Here is a 21,015-nt window from a genome sequence, read left to right as displayed (position 1 = left end):
ATTTTTTATTTTTCCTTGACCTGAAGCTTTACATGCATTTATAGAAATCCTTATCCCCCTTACAACTGTGACAGGTTTTATGATCATATACAACAGTTGAATTTACTCAATCATAAACCACACCATCGTCATCTTGGCCTTAACTCAGTAATTCAGATCACAATTTAATAACTAAAGTACCTTTTTTTCCTCAGTAGTCCCTTTAGCTATGGGATATTTTTCAAGAAAGTTTGGAAATGCAAGTAGAGCCTTTATCCTACTGCTGACCTATTAAACCTAGTGCCATTTAAACTGGATAACAGGGACTTTACATTAAGGCTGCTTAAAGGAATATAATAGTGTTTTGGCATGGTATAGATAATTTATTACAAGCCATCTATACCTCATAGTACTGCAAATTTATGAAATATAATGTCATTTTTTGTTTGTTTGTTTTCTTACATTCAAACAAACCACTGGCTTCTATTAATTTAAGTGCCCTCTTTAGTTTTCAATTAACAAATGCTTATGATAGATAACAACACATTATACAATAATGAAAATAAGTGAGTTCTCTTGGGAGATGTCATCTGATCACCCAGAGTATTGTACCTTACCTATTTGGACTGAAGTGTGTGTAGTGTTTTATTTCATTTTATTTTATTTAAATGTGAAACATATATATTCTTAGAAATTGTTAAACAAATAATTGGCATGCAAAACTTTATATTGTCATATCAGGCAACATTTCCTAGGCGGGGTACAGCCCATAACTTCCTTCACCAATCAAACAGTTATGTTTGAATGCTTAGCGACTTTTGGTTGGAGCTTGGGTCTGCCAATCCTAATCGAGGAGGAGGGATTTATGTAGATTACCTCAGAGCGTCAACTCAGGGCATAAAATGGGCTGCATAGTCGTCATGGCAACGTTGTGTGTGGCTGGAGTGCACGTCAAATGAGTGCTAAAGTAATTCAGAGTGTTTTAGGTGTTTAAAAGCAACAAACTCAAGCTTACTAGTTAGCTGGCCGCTGTCGGATAAAAATGTAAGTCAACCCGTCCTCACTTTAACATAATGGTAATAGAAAGCACAGTTAGCTAATGGTGGTAGTTGGCAAATTTAATTTGAGTTGGAAAGAAGTCGTCACCCCCGTTCAAAGAATGCTTCGTTAGCCGAGTGAACCAAAGCGATGTCAAGTAACAACCTCCCACCGGTGCGCCATTTGCCGCACTGGACCCGAGTTGGGCGTCTCGGGAAACCTTGCTCTCCACGACGTTTACCGGCGCAACGACTGCAGCCGTTGCCTGTTGTCCCGGCAGTGGACAGAGGAGTGGGGAGAACAGCAGAGCTGTCCTGTCACAGCGACATGGACCCCCGCGTCGCATCAATGCAGAGGAATATCCAATTCCTGCAGCAACAACACAAGGAAACTCTTGAGAGGCTCCATGCAGAGATAGAATATCTCAGACGGGAGAATAAAGGTGAAGAAAACAGTGTTGAGGAAGAAAAAGATTATTACGTATTTTATTTCTTGTGATGATTACTTAAATCTACTCATTGAAGGCGTTCACTTGAATATGTAATCTGAAAAAAATTGATAATTATCATGAATTATTCATATTTGTTGACAGTTAAATTAGAGGTCAGTCAGTGGTAAAGTAAATTAACCATAGAATTATGTTATGCCATGCTGATATCAAAAGAGCAAGTCAGTGAACCTTACAGTACAGTAGTTACAAAGTACTTTACAGAAAAGAAAAGGAAAAATGGAGGACACCGAAAATAATAACATGATAAATAAAATGATAAGATCATGAAAAAGCCAAAGAAATTGAATTTTAAGATGCTTTTCAATAATGTGCTATTCTGATAGACAGATGCTGTACTTTTATAATCCCATTGGAAAATTGTGTCAAGTGTTAAATTGTTCATCAAGGAACTGGTGACTTCATGGTCAACTGACACATGGCCCAAAAGGGCAACCAACCGATTCTAAGAATCCATATCATTATTTTCCATATTTACAAGGGATAAACTCAATAACCTGTTATGGTGCCCACACCCTTTATGTAATGAATTCAAGTTGGTGACAAAGACCTGACTGTCTCCTGATAAGGTGCTGACAAGAGAGACATTCAATCTCGGTACGGTGGTCGCATAGCAACTCCAGGGTTGTGATGGTTTCTCAGTGGGAGGTGGACACAGATCCAGTGTCACATTATTGAACAGGCAACATGCTGTTCCATATAGCTTCACCTCACTACCCACCAGGAGACTCCTCAGTCATCTGTCTTTGCACCATCACAGCAGAGAGGCCCCCATGGATACATGGGCTGTTTACTGGGACCATGTTAGGAGATTTTTCCTCTTATGTGCCTCCCTACAGTATATCACGCACTAAAATTTTCTTAATATGCATGTTGCAGATTTGCAGTATAAAATCATAATGGAGCCTCCAAAGTCAAGTAGAAAAGGTAAGATATAATTCAGATTCACTGTTGTTTTTGTGTCATCCAGCTATCCACAGCCAATGTTCTTATAGGACTGCGATAGATTAAAGTAGACATGGATGATACAGATAAAAATCTTCTTTGATGGGATATTTAATTTTTGATTGTGATAATGATATAACACATTTTGGTGAAATGCAATTGAGAAGATGTTTATAGATAAGCAAACCATAAGGGAATGTGTGCCTTTGGCTAATCTTCTGAATCCTCTAATCCTCTAAATCCAATATTACCACAAAAAAGTCCTGTTTATCAGTTTGTAAGATTGCCCGCAATTGCCTCATTTAACTAAAGTGATAGCAATCGGATAGCAACCTAGGTCTAAACAGTATTGCAAAATCTCTCAGTTGTTAGATTTCTGCACACAATACATATCATCATGTCCCCCAACCCACTTCAAAGGCACCCTCAGGATAAAAAGTCTAGGTTCTTGTTGCTACTGCTGAAATTCAGTATTTCAAATAACTCTTAGACCACAGCACTTCATAATTTCTGACTTGGGTCATCTTTCTTCCAGGACCGACACACAGTCGACGAGGTGTTAGACCGCCCACTCAGGGAAGTGAAGCTTGTAGCGGACTCTACCTGGAGGAGCCGCTGCAGGACATGCGACCCTCACAGGACCAGGCATTAAGGTGAATTTCCATCCAGCTACATCTGGTCCTTATTCAGTACTGGACCTGCCTACCTATCTCAATACTGATATAGTGTGATTATATTTCAGTAGTATTTTCTTCAGAAGACATTCACACATAAGTGGAATTTGAGAGAGAAAATTAATCAGTAACTTGGATATGATGACAAAACAGGTAGAGGCATTAATTAATGTCACTCAGCTAAGGCAATCAGATGAGCTCAGATATTTGTGTGAGTGAACTTTAATGTAGCTGTGATTACCAGGAAAACATTATGGAAAATTTAAGCCACATGATTTAAAAATCTAACTTTTGGACGATATCTCACAATATTAGTAGCCAGCTCTTGATATATTGTCCAACTCTAAATGAAGTTATAGCAAAACACTGATAAGAAATTAATTTTGGTCAAAAGAGCTATTTTTAAATTTTGCTATTGCTACATAGCCAGCGTTATCATTAACAGCTATGCAGAACTATTTTATAGCTGCTTTATTAATTGATTATGTACGTACTGAGAGCCTATGCTTGGGATTAGACAAAATATAGACAGGTTAAGCACATTTTAGGTGAAACATACTGTACAATACTGAATGATACAGTATATTGTAGCACATAAAGTAAATTAAATATTTATGTAAAATAACATTAACAACATTGTTCACTCTGACAGATCTTCTTATCCCGGGCTTTTAGTGTGTGCTAATGCAAAAGCTCTACTGTAATTGACTGTAGGAAAGTTAGCCCGCGTAGTGAAACAGGAAATCATGCAAAGAGATGCCTGTATAACCCCATTAGATTTGCTACCATCCAATTATTGGACAACTTTGCAAAGGCAGCATAAAGAAAATGTGAAATTATATCATAACAAAATATACATTATGTTTTTTTAAAAGCCACATGTTTAGACACAACTGAGAAGTGTCCTTTTAGTGAACCTCTGATGGTAGGTTGATCAGGATTACAGTACAAGTTCTTAAACTTTGCACAGCTCACAACTCCAGACAGACAGACTTATTGTAGATGTGGTCTTGCTATACAAAACAAGGCCAGTGGATGGGTTTGAGTCTCAATCCATAGCTGTATATATAGCAACTAGGCATTTACAACCAAAACTGCCTTTAACAGCTTTTATGTAAATTTGCGTTAATATTATCTCACTGTACTGGGGAGAAGCATTGGAGAGGGAAGCGAAATTCTGGGATCTGCCAGGGAGGACCATGGCCCAGAGGTGAAGGGGGGGCTCATCACTTCATTACAGCCTCTACGAATTCACAGCGGTCCCTCCCATCCACCGCGCGCTCCGACACTACAGGAGTGTGAGGTTATCATCCGGCAGCTCTACAATGCAAACAGTTTACAGTCTCAGGAAGTAAGTACCTATCATCAAACGAAGCTTTCCAGTGTTGCGCAATTTAAAAATACAGCATTTCTGTGGAACTATTTCAACAACTCTATTTCACTTAGATTATACGTGTGAAGGCATTGCTGAGGGATATAGTCTTGAGTAAGAAAATCACCCCAGAAAACTACATTTTGACCAAGGCCTACCTTGTTGATGGTACTCGGTAAAGTGATAGAGCATTATCATTTTCATCATTGCCACCATAGAGTATTCTTTGAAAAACCCTGCACAGTTGTGATAAGGGTTTATCTTTTTTGTACTTTTCAGCAAATCTTTTGAGGAGAAGAAATTTCCAAAACTTGGTCTTCAAACATATCCAGAAAAAACGTATGTACATCTTGCTCCCTACGGTGCTTCATGAAATTGGTTTTCTATTCCTTTGCCTTAATGCAACAGATTGCTCAAATATCCATAATAATGTTTTATTGCCACTTCTAACCAGTACAAAGGCTTTTCAAGATTGTATTCATGTCAAAAAGCAGCCCTCTCAGTTAAATTCAAATACAGTATGTGTCCTTTCTCAGGTCAGGACCCTCTCAGTCTGGTGTGGTCCTCCCAGCCCTCAAGCAGAGCCTCAGCTCAACCATTGCAGAAAGACAGAGGAGGGCTCGTGCTGTGCAGAGAGACCGTTTCAAAAGGACGATGCAGTGACAAGATCAAAACTACCAGAGCGTTAGCCACAGCCACCTCAGGGCTGGGGTTTTCGTGATTCTTCTGAAAAACCTTAGTCACAAAAGCTGAATGTGTTCTACCCAACGCTTTTTCAGTAATCAGTAAAATTTACATTTGAAATATTCACAGTATGTCCAATTATTTGATGTTTTGTAATAGATGACTATAATGAGTAGATAATCTTACTCATGAGGAACACGTTTTATGAAAAGATAAAAAAAAAAAAAAAAAAATGAAGGTCTATAGACTTAAAAGCTTTGATTCTGCACACAAAAGGGGGAAAGAATGTCCCAAATCTAGCTTTGTACAGGAGATGGTAAATATATTTATTTATTCATTTAATTTCATTCACAGCTAAGTATTAATAACTTTAGTCACTGCAAACAACCAAAGTAAAGCCTCTAAAAGCATGTGCAATTAATGAGACACCAAGAAACTACCAGGCTTATTTCTCAGGCACTTTTTGTGTTTGTCAACAGTGTATGTGGGATTGTTAAGCCCTGACTGGCGAAGTGTTACCGGTCATGCACTGACAGTAAAACTGAGCAAGATTAACACAAAACTCTAATAAACTATGGCAACACAAAACAGCATTGTCTTTGTGTTTTTTCCTCCCAATCTGGTGCCTCTTCCTGTTCTTTTTTTGTTTCTTTTAGCAAACAAATAATGTGCACAATCTACTGTTTGGTGTATGTCATGCTGTGTATGACACAAAATATGCAAGGGTGGTTTCCTTGCCTGAAATAATTATGTTCTATGTTCATATACGAATTAAAGTTATGAGTTTTATTGTGAACGTTTACAATGATGTCATTGAAGATGAGAGAAGTGAAAACTTTTTTTTTGGATGTGGCAGACTTGGCAGACAACTTGCTAGATGATGCAATGTACAACTGTGATTATTAGTGTAGGTTTTCCTGCATTTTTTATTTTGACACAAACCTGACTTTAATAAAAGGCTATTTTGATCTTCTGATTTTCTGATTATGGTTAGTGAGTCATTTTTTTATGACTCATAAGTCACATTTCCCATATTCTCTGGGAATATTCTCTAAGGGGTCTTGCCAAATTCTGTAGTGGTTGGTTCTGTCACCAACATATTGTGCATAACACACACATATACACTGTATAAATGTATGTAAATCCCGGATAAAATTGAATAGTGGCTAATCCCACACTGACTTGCAGCATTGTCAGTATTACTACTAAAGATATGTAATAACTCTCCAGTAGTGTGAAAATAAGTGACAGTAATTCGTGACAAAAATAAAATCATCTGAAATGTTATATACGTGGAAATGGAACATTAGTTTGGTTCGAGGCCTCTGAACACATTTGCTGAAGAGAATCTGCTGTTTAAACTTGTGGTGTGTGGAGCTAAAACTATGAGGAAGTGGTTATTTAAAAACTAATCACAAGACACAACGAATTGAACGATGAGGAAGGAGTGAAATTGGTGCTTGCATGTTTTCCTGTGTCTCAGTTTTTAACTTCTGATGAGTTCTGATAAGTGCTATAAATAACATTCTTATAATTAGTTATAATTTCCCAGGAAAAGTCTACAATTCAAATGTCAAACAACTTATGGCTTATCTGCAAATGCAATGAAATGATCATGAAATCATAATAATCATGTTCCAGAGGTTTTGAGAAATTTGTTTGCTTCATAAATGTGTCATTGCATTGCTTTTAATAAATAAAAACATGAATAAAATGAATAAATAAATTACCAGTCATTCTGTGTTGCACTGGTGATTTCAGTTCCCTCAGCAATGCTGCACAGTCATGTGAAAGTCAACAAATTTAAAAGCACCTGGTCTCATAACGTGACTCAAAACTTAGCATGTAGTTGTGCAAGGGCGTAGGGCAGGTTAAGAACTGCATGCAGCCAGGCGGGGCAGACAGTTCCTGGAATGAACCTGGTGTAGCATACTCCACCTCTAGAACCTTTTAGATATCTCGTCATACTGAAATCAAATGATTGTACAGTAATCAGCTGTGTTCAACTTGGCATATGTAGCACATCTGATGTAACTGGCTGGATATGTGAGGCAAGTAGAATGACCCAAACCGCACCTCTCATAGCTATGCAGCTCTCCTGTACTCATTTGCACATTGCTTGCACTGCTCTGAAATTACATCTCTACCAACATCTCCTGCTGCAATAACTGTGACTTTACCATCAGTCTCAGCAACAATACATTAAGGGGATGGTTCATCGAGCAGGTTTAAAATGACCACTCAGCATGCAGTTCAAAGCTCAACTTCTATGCATTCTGCAAATCCACATCATCAAGTCTCCACAGGATCTTGGCTAGCCCGAGCCCTCTAAATTTAATGAAACTACCTTTGTGCACATAAACCATTGAGTGAGCAGGTATCAATTTAAATTCATAACTCTAACAGAGAGTTACCCAGAGCATTTTAGGCTCCCACAACCACAGTATAAACCTATAGAAGGAAGGTCACATCTACCTTTTTTTATTTTCATGGCCATTCATTTTCCCTTAGAAATGTATAAGATCATTTTGACATAATTTAAACATCAAGAGCATTTCAAATCAATTTTTTTGTGTGTTTTAATAGACTGATTTACAATACTAAAAGTTAGAAAACACAAATAGAAAAACCTTTTAACACTGCTTTATAATATTGCAACCGACAAAATGTTTTTTTTTATGCAGACATCATTTAATTATCTGATGTCATGTGCTTCATGTGCACCACAATGCCTCTTCCACATATATTCCAGGCCATAAGACAGATTCTTAACACAGTAGTGATAGGCAGGGGGTAATGGTTACAAAACCAATCCTGTGCCTAAAGAAAATCTGAAATCTGAGGAGTCACAAGATAAGCTTATGTCACTTGGCAGAAACTGTCACTGCTTCCTTGTATAGTTTTGTTCTGAGGCAAATGTGCTGAAGGCCACAGCTGCACTTGACAGTTCCTGTGTTTGTAAATTTATATAACATTAAATCTACCCGCAGCAGTCTAAACGGCCTAAAAAAGGCACAAAACGTCAGTGTTGTGTAGACAGGCTATTGCCTCTTGCACGCATCCACTAGATGGAGGTGTTACTGAGGAAACATCCATTCAATCAAAGTCCTCAAATGTTTCTCAGCAGGTCACACAGGTATGACTTACCATGACTTACCTAAGCTTCATGTCCAAAACCAAAAACAGATATGAGCTTTATTTATTTGTTTCCTACTCAGCATGGAACTTGTGCATTTGGTGTAGTGACAAAAACAAGATTATCTACATATCCATCTATCTATAATTATGACCTCCAAAAAAATCCACTTTAATGAGTAGTTGTCACTTTTTTTTTTATCCTAAATCAGAATACATGGTTAAAACAAAGCATTAAACTAAATGTATGGTTAAAGACTTTTGTGAAAAGAAAAAGTCAAACAATATGTGTCTGTAAATATCAGTATTTTTTATTCATACTTGTGAGGAGGAGGAAGCTCTGTTATTTTTTTTCTTCCCAATTTGTTGCATCACTGCGTCTTTGTGGAAATGTGGGAATTGGCAGGCATTAGCCAGTAAGACCCAGTGGGTGCAAATCTATTAAAATTCAGACAGTGTTGCAGTGATGAGAGCTGCTCTGTGCCAGCTGCAGCCTCATGAGGCAGGGTCACTGAAAACTTCAATAACCAGAGAAACAGACCTACTGCTTTCTTTATATATCTTATTGTCATCAATGAGCAGACGTTGTCCCGCCACATTGGACAGCTTGTCATGGCAGTTGGTGTTTTCTTATGCAATCTTTTGTTTGTATTAATCTTTATTAGGGCTCCTTTGGAGACACTGTCCGCTGCATTTAAATTCTCTCTCCCTTTCAGCATATTGTGTTGCGGGTTGGGTTGGTTGGGGAGCTCCAAATCGATGTCACAGTTCTGTGCCAGATAATACTTATTATGAGATTGAATGGAGGGGAAGTTGGATAGGAACAGGAAATGAAAATAGGGAAATATGTAAAAACTTTTTACTGGTGGCATTTAATAGCTGTTGACTGAGCAAATATACTGTACTGTAGATTAAACATATAAGCTTTGCACAAAGCCACAGTAAGCAACAGACGTACTGTATAATAGAAGGAGATTTGTCATATTCACATTAGAACGTGTTCCTGTTTAATCTGTGTCCTAAAGGAGCCCATCTGATATGATTTTAGTTATGAGAGATTGTGTGTAAAACTGTCATCAAGTATAGCTAATAAGTCTGCAATCACTCACCTCACTCATCCCAATCACATATTCTGGTTGGGATGTAAAACGTGGATGGATTTAAGGGTTACTCATCTTTTATGTTGGTATAGGTTCTATCATAATAATGGTAGTTATACAAGGAGTAGTAAGTTACATGCATGGCACTTTTTAAAGTTGCAGTTACACATTGTTTAAAAAACGATAAATCAAAATAGGACTACACAGAACATAACAGGAGGGAAAAACTCAACAGTGGGTCATGGTGGTGTTCAAAATGTCTGTGATGTATTTTGACATTACTGCTTTATCGTTTGCCATACAAAATGTTCTCTAGCTGTGTCATGGAAACATGATTGACACCTCACTCTCTGCACAGGGGTGGGGGGCCGGCCGTGTCCTCGTCACCCGCCCACCCCCTTCCTCCTCCCACCTCCCACCTCCCACCCAGGCGTCAGTGACGTGCAGATAGAAAGCGGGACCTGCCCTCTCGTCGCCATTTTTCGGTCTCGTACTCGCACTTCTGGTGGCTCGGGTGAGGGGGGGACGAGCAGAAATAAGGGAAGTATAAAATATATAATCATTAAGCCGGAATCCCTCTTGAGCAATCGAGAATGCACGCGTCAGCTACAGTGTAACGTTCTGGCTCCTGAGATGCACGCGCAGGAGACAAGTCGCTGCTGTGAAATCATTTTTTGTGTGAAGACGTGTTGCGGGCCGCCATTTTTTTGCTGTGCTGCCTCAAAAGTCTGCTCTGACTCGAGAAAAGGATTCAAAAACGCATTTCCATGACGTGTGCCTTACCGTAAGATCAAGAAGATAACAAGTAATCTTTTCGTTTCCGACCAGCGGCGACTGGCAACCTTTTGCAGACATGAGGATATATCAGATAGAAAACTGAGGCCACCTTTTCCGTTCTCATAACTGACACTGAGTGGAGGAGATAAATTATTAGAAAAGAAGCCTGGTGTTTTCTCGGAAGGCGGAAAGAAAAGGGGAAGCTTCATTGATCATTTGTTGCTTGAGGCCTCCTTCGATGTTTGTAAGTTTTTTTTATTTTTTCTATTTTGGCCGCTCAATCACTCAGCCATTGACTGCTGAACACAGGAACCACATTATGCTCCAAAGTTGGACCAAGCCAGTTGCAGCCTGTCTCTGAAAACGTCAGGTTGTTTTGTTGTTGTTTTTTTTGTTGTAAAAAAGAGGTCTAAGAAGCCTGCGGCGGTTGTGCAGAAATCACTCGAAAAACCTCACAGGACGCCGAATGCCCTGCCCTGCATCTTCCAAATCCTGCAATTTGCTGTGATTGGCCGATTCCAACACGCATACACGTTTTAACTTATTGTCTAGTCTGTTTTGTTATTTTCTTTTTTGTGGACTGATACTAACTTATTTTTGAATAGAAATGTCTGCTCGGTTTGATTCGTCTGATCGGTCCGCCTGGTATTTTGGACCCGTGTCACGACAGGAGGCACAGAATAGGTTACAAGGACAGAGACATGGCATGTTTCTTGTTCGAGACTCGTCGACCTGCCCTGGTGACTACGTGCTGTCAGTGTCTGAAAACTCCAAAGTGTCTCACTATATAATCAACTCCTTGCCGAGCAAGAGGTTTAAGATAGGCGACCAAGAATTTGATCACCTCCCTGCTCTCCTGGAGTTCTACAAAATCCACTACCTGGATACGACCACTCTGATAGAGCCAGCACCCAGGTAGGAAAGTCACCCAGTACCCCTCCACTACACAACTCGGTTGTAGATGACAAGAAAATACACACTATGAAAGCTTCAATGGTGTAAATTACTATTAAAAACCATGTGGTCTAGGTTAACCAGAACTAACCCACTTTAAGTAAGACTGCAGTAGCCTGCAGTCATTCCTTCCAATTACACTGCCAGTTTTCATTAAGGCCTTGTAGTGTCCAAACACACCAGGTTGGACACATAAACAATCTCTAGCCAAGTTGCTGGTAAAGTATGTGGTTTGTAAGTTTATGTCCTCTATTAGCAATGTTTGTTTATATACAGCCATGGCTTTAGCCAGATATTACTGTTCATCTACAGCACCACATGTTACAGTGTGTTTATATTCTTCTGTATGTGTCATTTTTTCATATCTTGCTCTAGACAATAGGTATTAAAATGGATATTAAGATTGCTCTTATTTAAGCTTTTTTGTCAGTATCTTATAGACCCTACATTAGTAAACGTCCAAATGCAAATGTTCTTAGTGAGGCACATGTCAGTCAGATTTGTTCAAATGTAAAATAGGCCCTTTAATCTAACATCAGCTTTTATTGAACACTATTCAATAAAAAATGTGTGATGCTTGAAGGTAACCTGTCACTGATTATATACTGCAAGTCCCCCTGTTTTTCTGTGATGGTTTCTGTTGTTATGTGGTAACTACATTATATATCCTTCCTTTGCCTCATTATTGTGATCTCCCAAGGTACCCAAGCACAGTGAGTCCTCCGATCCAGCCCATGGGTGGCCCAGAGGAGAACCTGGAGTATGTGCGGACTCTATACGACTTCACTGGAAGCGATGCAGAGGATCTTCCATTCAAGAAGGGGGAGATCCTTATCATCCTAGAGAAGCCAGAGGAGCAGTGGTGGAGTGCCAAGAGTAAAGAGGGGCGTATCGGGATGATCCCTGTGCCCTACGTTGAGAAAGTGGTACGACCTTCACCCCACCCTGGCCAGCCTTCCCATGGATCTCGCAACTCCAACAGCTATGGGATTCCTGAGCCTTCCCACGCCCTTGTCCACGCCTATGCTCAGCCCCAGACACCTTCACCATTGCCCCCAGGCACACCTGGAGCAGTTATCGCCCCTTTACCGTCCATGCAGAATGGCCCAGTCATGGCAAAGGCCATTCAAAGACGAGTGCCATGTGCATATGATAAAACAGCTCTAGCTCTAGAGGTATTGTAAAATGTTTTTTATCTATAATGTTTAGTCTGAAATGCTTTTGTCCTTTCTCTTTATCTCGCTTCTCTTCCTTCTTGCTTTTCTTGGGGACCACACTGACTGCATCTGCTGTTCAAAATTAGGCTTTAATAAATTGACGCTTTTGCTAGAGATGAGTTATTATAATCAACATTGAACCACTGGGTCTTTATGAAGCGGTACTTATTATTTGTAGTGCAACATCATGCAGTAAATCTCCATGCCAAGTACCGGTAAGTACCCGAGACACAACTTGTAGCAGTCTTCTTAGCTTAAAGCTACACTGCCTCATTTTCATTCAACATTTCTACCAAAATTTTCAAAATAAAGAGGTGTTCAGTTGCTCAGCCTTGGCTACAGAATAAGTTATGTGTAATTCAATACATTTATACATTTATATATTTGTAGTGTATAAGTATTTTTTTATTTGAGTAAGAACATTGCTACAGATGATTAGATGATGGCTCAGGCTCACAGATGATTTCTTTGCTCCTAAAATCATCACTGTCTGGCAGAGATTTCAAGAGGGAGAGGATGTAGAATTCCCAGGTCAAGCATGTAAACCATGTTGTCTTATGCAATATGCTTTTTTTATGAACAAAACTAACCAACCAGAGGGTTGACTATGGGCTTAAATAGTTATTTCATAGATCTTTATTTTCACTTGGATTTTTTTTCTGGAAAAGTTTCAAATTTGGAAAGCACTCAAAGAATGCATCAAAAATTGGAGGATAGAAAATTTCCAATTGTCACGTAAAGAGTTTTTCTAGTGCTGCACAATTTCTTGTAATGTGTAACTGTTATGCATTGACATTGCAGTAGTGAGTAGCTTGCAATGACAATAGGGGGGAAAACACCAGTGCTGCCTACAGCCTTAATACCGCACTCTTGGTGGTTCTAAGTGTGAATGTGGTTTAAGATAACTTGTGCTTCTCAAGTCGTCTAATATTTAAGTCTATGCTCTTGCTACAGCAACAGCTCTGGTCCCATGCCTCTTTTTGTTGTCAGGGTGTGGGGTGTGAAGCGGTGCCCCAGATAGTCTGGCTTTGCTCAACAATTTTCTATATCACCCCTGTTAATTCTTCAATTAGCAAATTAACCTAATGTTTTTAAGAAAATTGTGCGATTTTTATTGTATTATTATTTTCTTTTTAGGAAAAAACAAAACAAAAAAAAAATTTCTGCAGGTAATTAATGTTTAATTTGCTTTAAGTAGACCAGCTGCCGGACCCGTAGTTGACTTCAACTTGTTGCTCTGAGCACTGGCATTGTGCTACTTACTGATGTTGTGGTGGTGGGATGATACTTGTCAATGAATGGCTGCCAGCCACATTTATTGTTTGGTGGTAGATAGTTGGACATTTATCCTCTGACTTCTGATTGGACAAGAAGTCGTGGTTGGGTGAGGCAGCAGCTGTTGGAGATCTGTTTAGTGTGTATATTTACATTTACTCATTTGGCAGATGCTTTTATCCACAGCAACTTACAAGTGTGGAAGAACAGTAAAGCTCTAGTGCAGGAGACCTTGGTCTTAGTACTACTTACTACAACTATTCAATAATAAAATTCAATATTTGACACCATGGTCCTTCTTTGGAATGATACATTTAATTCAAAATACCCCTTGGCAGCTGTAAATTCAGTGTTAGTAGGGACTAACCACACTATTGTGACTTTAAATCCACTGATGGGCAGCTTGCGCACCAATTCTAGCGGTCCTCTCTAGCTCGCAGTGGCTCAGGCTCAATCTCCCTCCTAGCCAGCTAGCTGCTAATCGGGCAGCTGCACAGTTGCATTTCACAGCTGTGTTGAATTTCTCAGCAGTGCACTCTGACTAATACAAATCTGCTTTGACTGTGGTAACATGTTGAAGCATGTGATTGTAATGCTCAGTGTGCACTTAACATTTATAGTGGGTCTCCAAAAAGCTTTGCTCCGATAGCAGACTGAGCTGTAGTGTTGCCCTCAAGGGAGAAATGAAAATGAAAGGTGTATTAGCTTACCTCTGCTGCCATTCACTGACATCAGAGTGCGTCAGTGGATGTAGGAAGTAATCTAGGCCGCTACAGCTAGGTACAACGATACACTTGTCACCGTGACTCTTGTACAAAAATGGAGTAAAGTAAATGTGTACATTTAGAACATGAGCGAACCTGGTAAATGGTAATCTTGCAAAAGGTTAGACAGCTCCCTCTAACAACGTTAGTCCTGTCTTCTCTGCTCTAGCCCTTGTGTCCCTTTTTAACAATTGACAACTGGTAACAATGAACTCAGGGGATGCCTAATACCTCATTCAGATTAACACTGGCGTGGTCAATATGACATGTCAGCTGGCCAGTCTCTGCACCCTCCGCTGTCCATGAGAGCCCATCTTATCTTGACAGTTGCAATGTGTAGAGATGAAACCTTCAATTTAATAAAAATGATCATGGTTAATTTAACCAATTCCACAAAGAGAGGCAGAAAGGGCAATGGTGAAAGAGGGAGGCGCATGAACAGGAAAGCAAGGTGGCGTGAAAGCAGAAACTGAAACTAAACTTTATTTGGCACTTGTTTTACGCTTTTCTGTGTGATCATACAGTGTAGCAGTGAAGTATATGGAGCTACAGCTGCTGACTGGAGACTGCAGGCTTATACTGGATGAATGGTTCAAACACAAGTTAAATGGTTCAAACACAAGTTAAATACATGCGTCTCCCTGTAAAAAAAAGAGTTACAAGCTTCTTCTCAAGCAGCTTCTCATTCTAGTGCACCTTGGATTCCAGAGAAAATATCCAAGATGCTGTTTCACATGTATAAATACATTAAATATTAAACAGTGTACACCTTGTGTTAATCCTGATGGTGTCCCAAGCTGGTCTGGAAAATGCGTGTTTGAACTGATTCAGACATTTTCAGTGATGCCTATATTAAGCCCAGTCAATTTAGAATCTTTCTTTATTTTTAGTTCCTACACCCTGGCTTTGCCAGCTGCCAAAAATGCACATTGTTCTCTGGTAAAAAGCTAGAACCTGTTCTTAACATGTGAGCAAAATGCTGAATGGAAATGAGGATGTCCACTCTGATAGTGATCACAGCTGCAGCAGAGCTGCTGTGAAATTATAAGTGAGTCACACCACCACACCTCAAATGTGCCGCTGTTGTGAAAACTTTATCTGAACTTCCATATTTTACTAATCCTGTGTCCAAATATGTGCTGTTGCAACAGCTCTGGACTGATACTTTTCTGTTCACAGACACCAAACAACACAGTGGGAACAATCTAAAGGAAAAGTGTGATGCAAACATAAGTCTTTCCTTGCACATTGTTGATCAGAGGTTTATTTGTAGTAAGTTTTGAATCTCAAGTTTTTTTCTTGAAAAGAAATATTTCCATTATATTTTTATAGTGAATTTCAACATATATGCAAAATCGGTGTGAACATACTGGCAAGAATGACTAAGATAGTTGTCTTAATGTGGCTCTTTGTTCTCTTAGATCTCATTGTTGGTTCTCTCGCCTCATACACATCCATCCATCTAACTGTCAGGGCTGACTGTTCCTAGTATGATATGGTTTGGTCTTCTGCACTTTCAACTTTAGACTTGCTGTGTTTTGCCCTGGTTCAACTTAGTTTAGTTGATGATTTTGTCAACAAATGGATTTTTAGGAATTACCAGAAATTGTGCTAGTGTGTGTTTGTGCTTAGATATTTCCCCTCTATGTTCCAGTGAGTACAGAAGTTATTTCTCTACACGTTGTCCCTGTTAAGGTTATAGGCCTCTTTTTTTTGCCCCCCTGTCTCTCTCCAGCTAGAGTGATGAAGGCTGTAATACTTAGTGTGCAGCTCAAAGATGACAGAACAGAGGCTGATGCAGCAGAAGCCTGGTTTAGATTAATGAATCCTTTTGCTTGACTTCTTATTTTTATTTGCTACAATTAAGAAATAAAGATGCTGTTGTCATTGCTTGTAGGGTGTGTTTATAGTCCCCTGAAGAGAAGCAAATGGATAATACAGACATCTGTATGGTTTTTCATGCACTAAGTGTAGTGCAGGTACAATTACTACTCTTCTGGGATGCCTTTGTTCCTCACTTCCTTTTGCCTCAACCCCGGTCTAAGACAGGAGTACTGAGAAAAACCCTTACTCAGTCACATCTGGTTTCTTGTGCTGTAAGTCCATTGTTTTTCCACAGCAATTTTACATGGTAATGCACTATTTTTAATTTTTTTTTTTTTAATTTTTACTAATCTCACAGTCAAGCACTTTTCAATATTTTGTTTTATTACAACTTTGAAAGTTTTGGAAACGCTTAATGGATAGGTCTTAAGTAGATTGTTTTTAGACTAAGCACAAAATCGAGAACATTTAGTAACTGCACAGCTGTAATATTGAGTAATCAGAGTTGTAATTACTTGAACTAAGGGAAGAAAGCCACCAGAAACCCTAGAAAGCCTCACTGGGGGAAAAAAACTAGCTGAAACCTAGTATTTCCTGTGGTATTTTTGATTTACTGTTCTAAAACTTGCTTTGCACTGGAAACGCATACCTTACCACGTCCCATCTTGTCTCTTCTATCTGTGTCTGCCTTTGGCTCATAATAGTTCATTGCTTACAGCAAAAACCCTTTAGTTTTGTACTGTGGCTATTTTGGGCCCTCTGGGGTTCAAGAAGCAGAAGCTCTGAGTCATTATTTATTTACCTCAGAGACAGGCAGTTCCCAACAAATGAAATCAGGTTATGGCCTCTATATTTTAGAGTTTGATATTTAGGCTATTTTTGTTCATCTTTATTGCACAGTACTAGTCCACTTTTTCATTTCTGCTTTCATAATAGTTAGATATAATTCTTTACAACGGCATTGCTATAATTTTGTTTACCATGAGGTTTTCCACGATCATAAGGTTGACAAGTCTGCATTCATAACAGCAAACCTTTTCTGAATGAATATACACATATGTTAACCCTTTTAAATCTAATGAGGCATAATTAAGCACTTCAAAATTTAAACCTAATGGAAATTTTAAGGTGAAAATTGCAAGGGCCTGCTATTGTCCACCTTTAAGACTTAATGTGAATGATAATTATCTATTCTTTCAAAAGGATGAATCAATTGAAGTCTTTTTATATATACAGTATATATATGTATAATCCTTTGACATACGGATTTCACAGAAGCTTTTACAGCTAAGTAGCATTCTTGTCATTCCAGAGTGGCGCAAAGGATTACTGTTACAGATGATGTCTAGGACTGGATGTCCTTGAAGCCTCATTCTGAAGTTAAAGGGACAAATGCTGCCCTTCCATTCACGTTTCAATCATGATTTTCATGGTAGAGACTTTCCCTTCTAATCCTGATAAAGAACATAAGGCTTTAACAGATTGGGGTCACATTCAGTGTCACAAACCCATCTGAGCGACAGCTCTGTGCTCCTCTGTCATCTGTTTAAACCACAGTGTAATGCGCATATGGAGCAAATTTTGTTAAGTGTGTATTAAGAAATCAGTTGCACTGGATGTTGTTGCAGTTCACATGTGCATTGTTAGTGTTGTTTGGAGCAGGTTTTAAAATAAACATTGGCCATGTGCAAAGTGTGTTTTGTTTTTTCCTCAGGCTATGAAAAATGTTGACTCTTAAGAAGAGAGTCTGGTGCAGCAGTTAATCACCATCTCAAAATTCAAATTAACTCTTTGACTTTTGCCATTTCACTACACTTGAAAACTATGATTCACTGTTGAGTCATTACATAACTTCTTTGCTCCATTGATTATGCCATAGAAAATGGTGTAGTGCACTTACTGTACATGCTCATCTTAAATAGAAATGGTCATACTTGAATGGGCTGGTTGAGCTCACATGATAGCCACCTAAACAAAATGTGTATGCACTCATGCACTGTAGGTTGCTTCATTTAAATGCCATTAAATGTTCAGATGTCATGGTGGTACAAATAGTGGTATAAAAAACTTTAATGAGCAAAATGTATCATCTAGCAGAATATCTTGTAAACATATGAATGCATGTCTAACATGCATACAAAATGAATCCATCATACTGAATGTCATGTATGGAATATATGTTATTTAAAAACATACTTAGATTTACTTCAAGCTCTTCCCCTAACTCAGCCTCCTGTCCTTTTTTCCTCAGGTTGGTGATATCGTCAAGGTTACACGGATGAACATCAGCGGTCAGTGGGAAGGAGAGGTGAACGGACGGCGGGGTCTCTTTCCATTCACCCATGTCAAAATCATAGACCCCCAGAATCCGGATGAGAGTGACTGACCTTCAACTGGAGCCTCTTGCCAGTACCAACGTGTTCCCGAATCTGCTGGCTGTCTCCACCTTTTCCCGCCAGTGTCACCATGGTTACGTGCTTGCCTGCTTGGGGCTGTACCATGATAGCGACCCCTCTGTTGTTGCCAACCGTTGCAAGGCTTTCTGACTGTTTACAGTTTTGGACATTGGATCCAAACTAAAACCTGACCCTACTTCTCCCAGTTCCCTTTCCCATGTCTTGGTTCCAGGCTGGGCAGTGTCTTTGCATTAGTGTCCTTTTCATTTCCAGATCACTGGGCATCTGTGTGTGCATGTGTGCGTGTATGTGTGTGCGCGCATGTATGCGCGTGCACTTGTGTGAGTGTGTGTATAAGTGCATGTGTGTGGGTGTGTGTTCACAATAGATATTTACCACATTACATCACAACATGTCTGTTTTTTTTTTTTTTTTGAATTCTTTGAATAATTGTTATATTTGAAGCGTTGGGGACTTGAAAGTATTGGTGTGCGTTTGTTTTGTTGATGTGAGGATATTTGTACGAAGTAGGGAAAAACAATGTCCCTATGGACTTGGGAGAGCACTGAGGCTATGAGGAGTTAACCAGTCAGTCAAATGTCATTTCTTCAAACAATCAAGTCACTGTTGTACCTTAACCATCACACAAGCACACGCATGTACACACAGTTATTGGCCATGAGGTATTCAGGTTAACGGTTCTTTGATGTGCATGTGATGTGTGACTGGAGTCAGGACAACGCAGAAGAGATGGGTTTGTGGAAGATCTTGGTTTTGTAACTTGACATTAGAGATCCCATAATCCCATCCAACCTGGCACATGTCTGGCTGACGAGACTTATTTATCTTAAGACATGACACGGCCATATGTGATTTATTTTTTCTTATTTGTGCATCATGATCAACAAAAGTTAAGTATATTTGTTTTGTTTTTTTGTTTTGTTTTTTGTGACATGGAGAAGATGTATGGTAGAGGGGTAATTTTGCATGTCCACTTGGTACCTCTCTTCACTGTCATTCTCATTCTTTTGAACTAAAAGGACATTGCTTAGAGATTAGCAGGTTTTTAGTGCCATCAGCACCAAGCACTAGAAGATATACTTCAACTATTTGCATAGGAGTGCCATGCTTCAAACAGGTTCCCAAAAGTCAAATAGCAACGGCAGTAGCCCTGGCCAGCACTTCCCACGAGCATCTGACTACAAGGCTAGCTAAAAACGCAGTGTGGGCACTCAGACTAAAGGCTTTCCACTGAGGTGAGAAGCTCCACTTTCAGTGGCGTAGGTCAGGGAAGGAGGAAATGTTTTAGCAAGCCAATGAGATCCCATTATTGCCTTCTTCAGAGAGTAAGATAAATGCATCTTTTAGTGCATGCAGTCCCCTCTCTAACCTTATGTTTTAATGTGACGTTACTCCTGTCAATTTAGGAATCCGACCTGCTTTACTTGGTCTGTGCACAATTTTTGACTCTTTTTATGCAAACACTCTATCGGAGTAGTGGAAAGCATCTTTGTTCATACTGTGGTGCAACTTATTCTGTTTGATCAGGAGGAGCCGAGGATTAAACAGTTGTGTAAACAGTGCAGACAATGCTGACCCCTAGATTTCTGCTGTAAAAATGAACTATTTCGCTCACTTGTTTCCCCTCTTAGTGCTCCCTGTTCAAATCACAGCTCAGACGTTCAGAGTAATATTGTGCAGCTTTTAGTTGTATCCCAATTTTGTTTTTTTATTTTGTCAGTTTGTAGTCGGCTATTAAATCAAGCATTTTTGTTCAAATGAGTGATGTTATTAAACAAAAGTACCTACGGTGACATTTACAAAAGGGAAAAATGCCTGCTGGTTGCCTCTGTGCATGACCTCTTGGCTGGGGAGATGGTCCTACCTGGCCAAATGCTGCTTTATGTCATTTCTTTCCTTATTAAATAAAGGTTTCTCTTATTTTAATCCTTCCTGGTCTGTGCAAACAAACCAGCGTGGGTTTTCCTCATGAAACATAATGAAATCTACTAATTAAGCAATACGCCCTGGTTAGTTCCTTTCTTGAGGTGAACTCGCTTTTCTTGTGCTTCTGAGTTGTTTTTGTAATGGCATTAACAGTATTACTGTGCTCTCTTCTCATACTCTAGGAAAGCCTGTCTTTTACTTAAGAATTGAAAATTGTGCCTTTTTATTTTCTTATACCATTTACATGTGTTAATATTTCCCATGGTTAACACCTGTGCTGGTATTGACCCTTAATGTACAGAACAAGTAAATAAAATTATGTCTACTTCTTTAAGTCGCTTTGCTGACCTCTATGTGCTTGTTGTCTTTTGAACACAGATGGGTGGGCGTGGCCATGTTTGCAGCAGCATGGCATCACAGGTTGTG

General features: G+C 39.2%; 2 protein-coding genes across 3 annotated transcripts; both read left to right on the top strand.

Moving 5' to 3' along the window:
* Nucleotides 1–869: 869 nt before the first annotated feature.
* si:ch211-222n4.2 (uncharacterized protein LOC101885505 homolog) lies at nucleotides 870–6,366 on the top strand. Of its 2 annotated transcripts, none has more exons than XM_056402791.1 (7): nucleotides 870–1,459; nucleotides 2,405–2,452; nucleotides 3,006–3,123; nucleotides 4,300–4,495; nucleotides 4,591–4,684; nucleotides 4,796–4,855; nucleotides 5,053–6,366. In XM_056402791.1, exons 1-7 carry the CDS (start codon nucleotides 1,168–1,170, stop codon nucleotides 5,235–5,237), a joined length of 993 nt encoding a protein of 330 aa, XP_056258766.1. In that variant the 5' UTR covers nucleotides 870–1,167; the 3' UTR covers nucleotides 5,238–6,366. The 2 variants fall into 2 exon arrangements, with proteins under 2 accessions (XP_056258766.1, XP_056258767.1); XM_056402792.1 differs by having other exon boundaries at nucleotides 4,591–4,691.
* A 3,541-nt stretch (nucleotides 6,367–9,907) lies between these two features.
* On the top strand, nucleotides 9,908–20,923 carry crkl (v-crk avian sarcoma virus CT10 oncogene homolog-like). Its single transcript, XM_056403389.1, has 3 exons — nucleotides 9,908–11,127; nucleotides 11,867–12,341; nucleotides 18,498–20,923. The coding sequence occupies exons 1-3, from the start codon at nucleotides 10,820–10,822 to the stop codon at nucleotides 18,630–18,632; spliced, it is 918 nt and encodes a 305-aa protein (XP_056259364.1). The 5' UTR covers nucleotides 9,908–10,819; the 3' UTR covers nucleotides 18,633–20,923.
* Nucleotides 20,924–21,015: the final 92 nt, after the last annotated feature.

This window comes from Seriola aureovittata, chromosome 18 (assembly GCF_021018895.1).
Source record: "Seriola aureovittata isolate HTS-2021-v1 ecotype China chromosome 18, ASM2101889v1, whole genome shotgun sequence".
Lineage (NCBI taxonomy): Eukaryota > Metazoa > Chordata > Actinopteri > Carangiformes > Carangidae > Seriola > Seriola aureovittata.
This window is presented reverse-complemented; position numbering and strand designations above follow the sequence as displayed.

Coding starts and splice junctions, on each gene's coding strand:
- crkl (XM_056403389.1), top strand. CDS start 10,820: ATGTCTGCTCGGTTTGATTCGTCTGATCGGTCCGCCTGGTATTTTGGA. Junction 11,128..11,866: donor CTGATAGAGCCAGCACCCAG/GTAGGAAAGTCA, acceptor TGATCTCCCAAG/GTACCCAAGCACAGTGAGTC. Junction 12,342..18,497: donor AAACAGCTCTAGCTCTAGAG/GTATTGTAAAAT, acceptor TTTTTTCCTCAG/GTTGGTGATATCGTCAAGGT.
- si:ch211-222n4.2 (XM_056402791.1), top strand. CDS start 1,168: ATGTCAAGTAACAACCTCCCACCGGTGCGCCATTTGCCGCACTGGACC. Junction 3,124..4,299: donor TCACAGGACCAGGCATTAAG/GTGAATTTCCAT, acceptor ACTGGGGAGAAG/CATTGGAGAGGGAAGCGAAA. Junction 4,496..4,590: donor ACAGTTTACAGTCTCAGGAA/GTAAGTACCTAT, acceptor TATTTCACTTAG/ATTATACGTGTGAAGGCATT.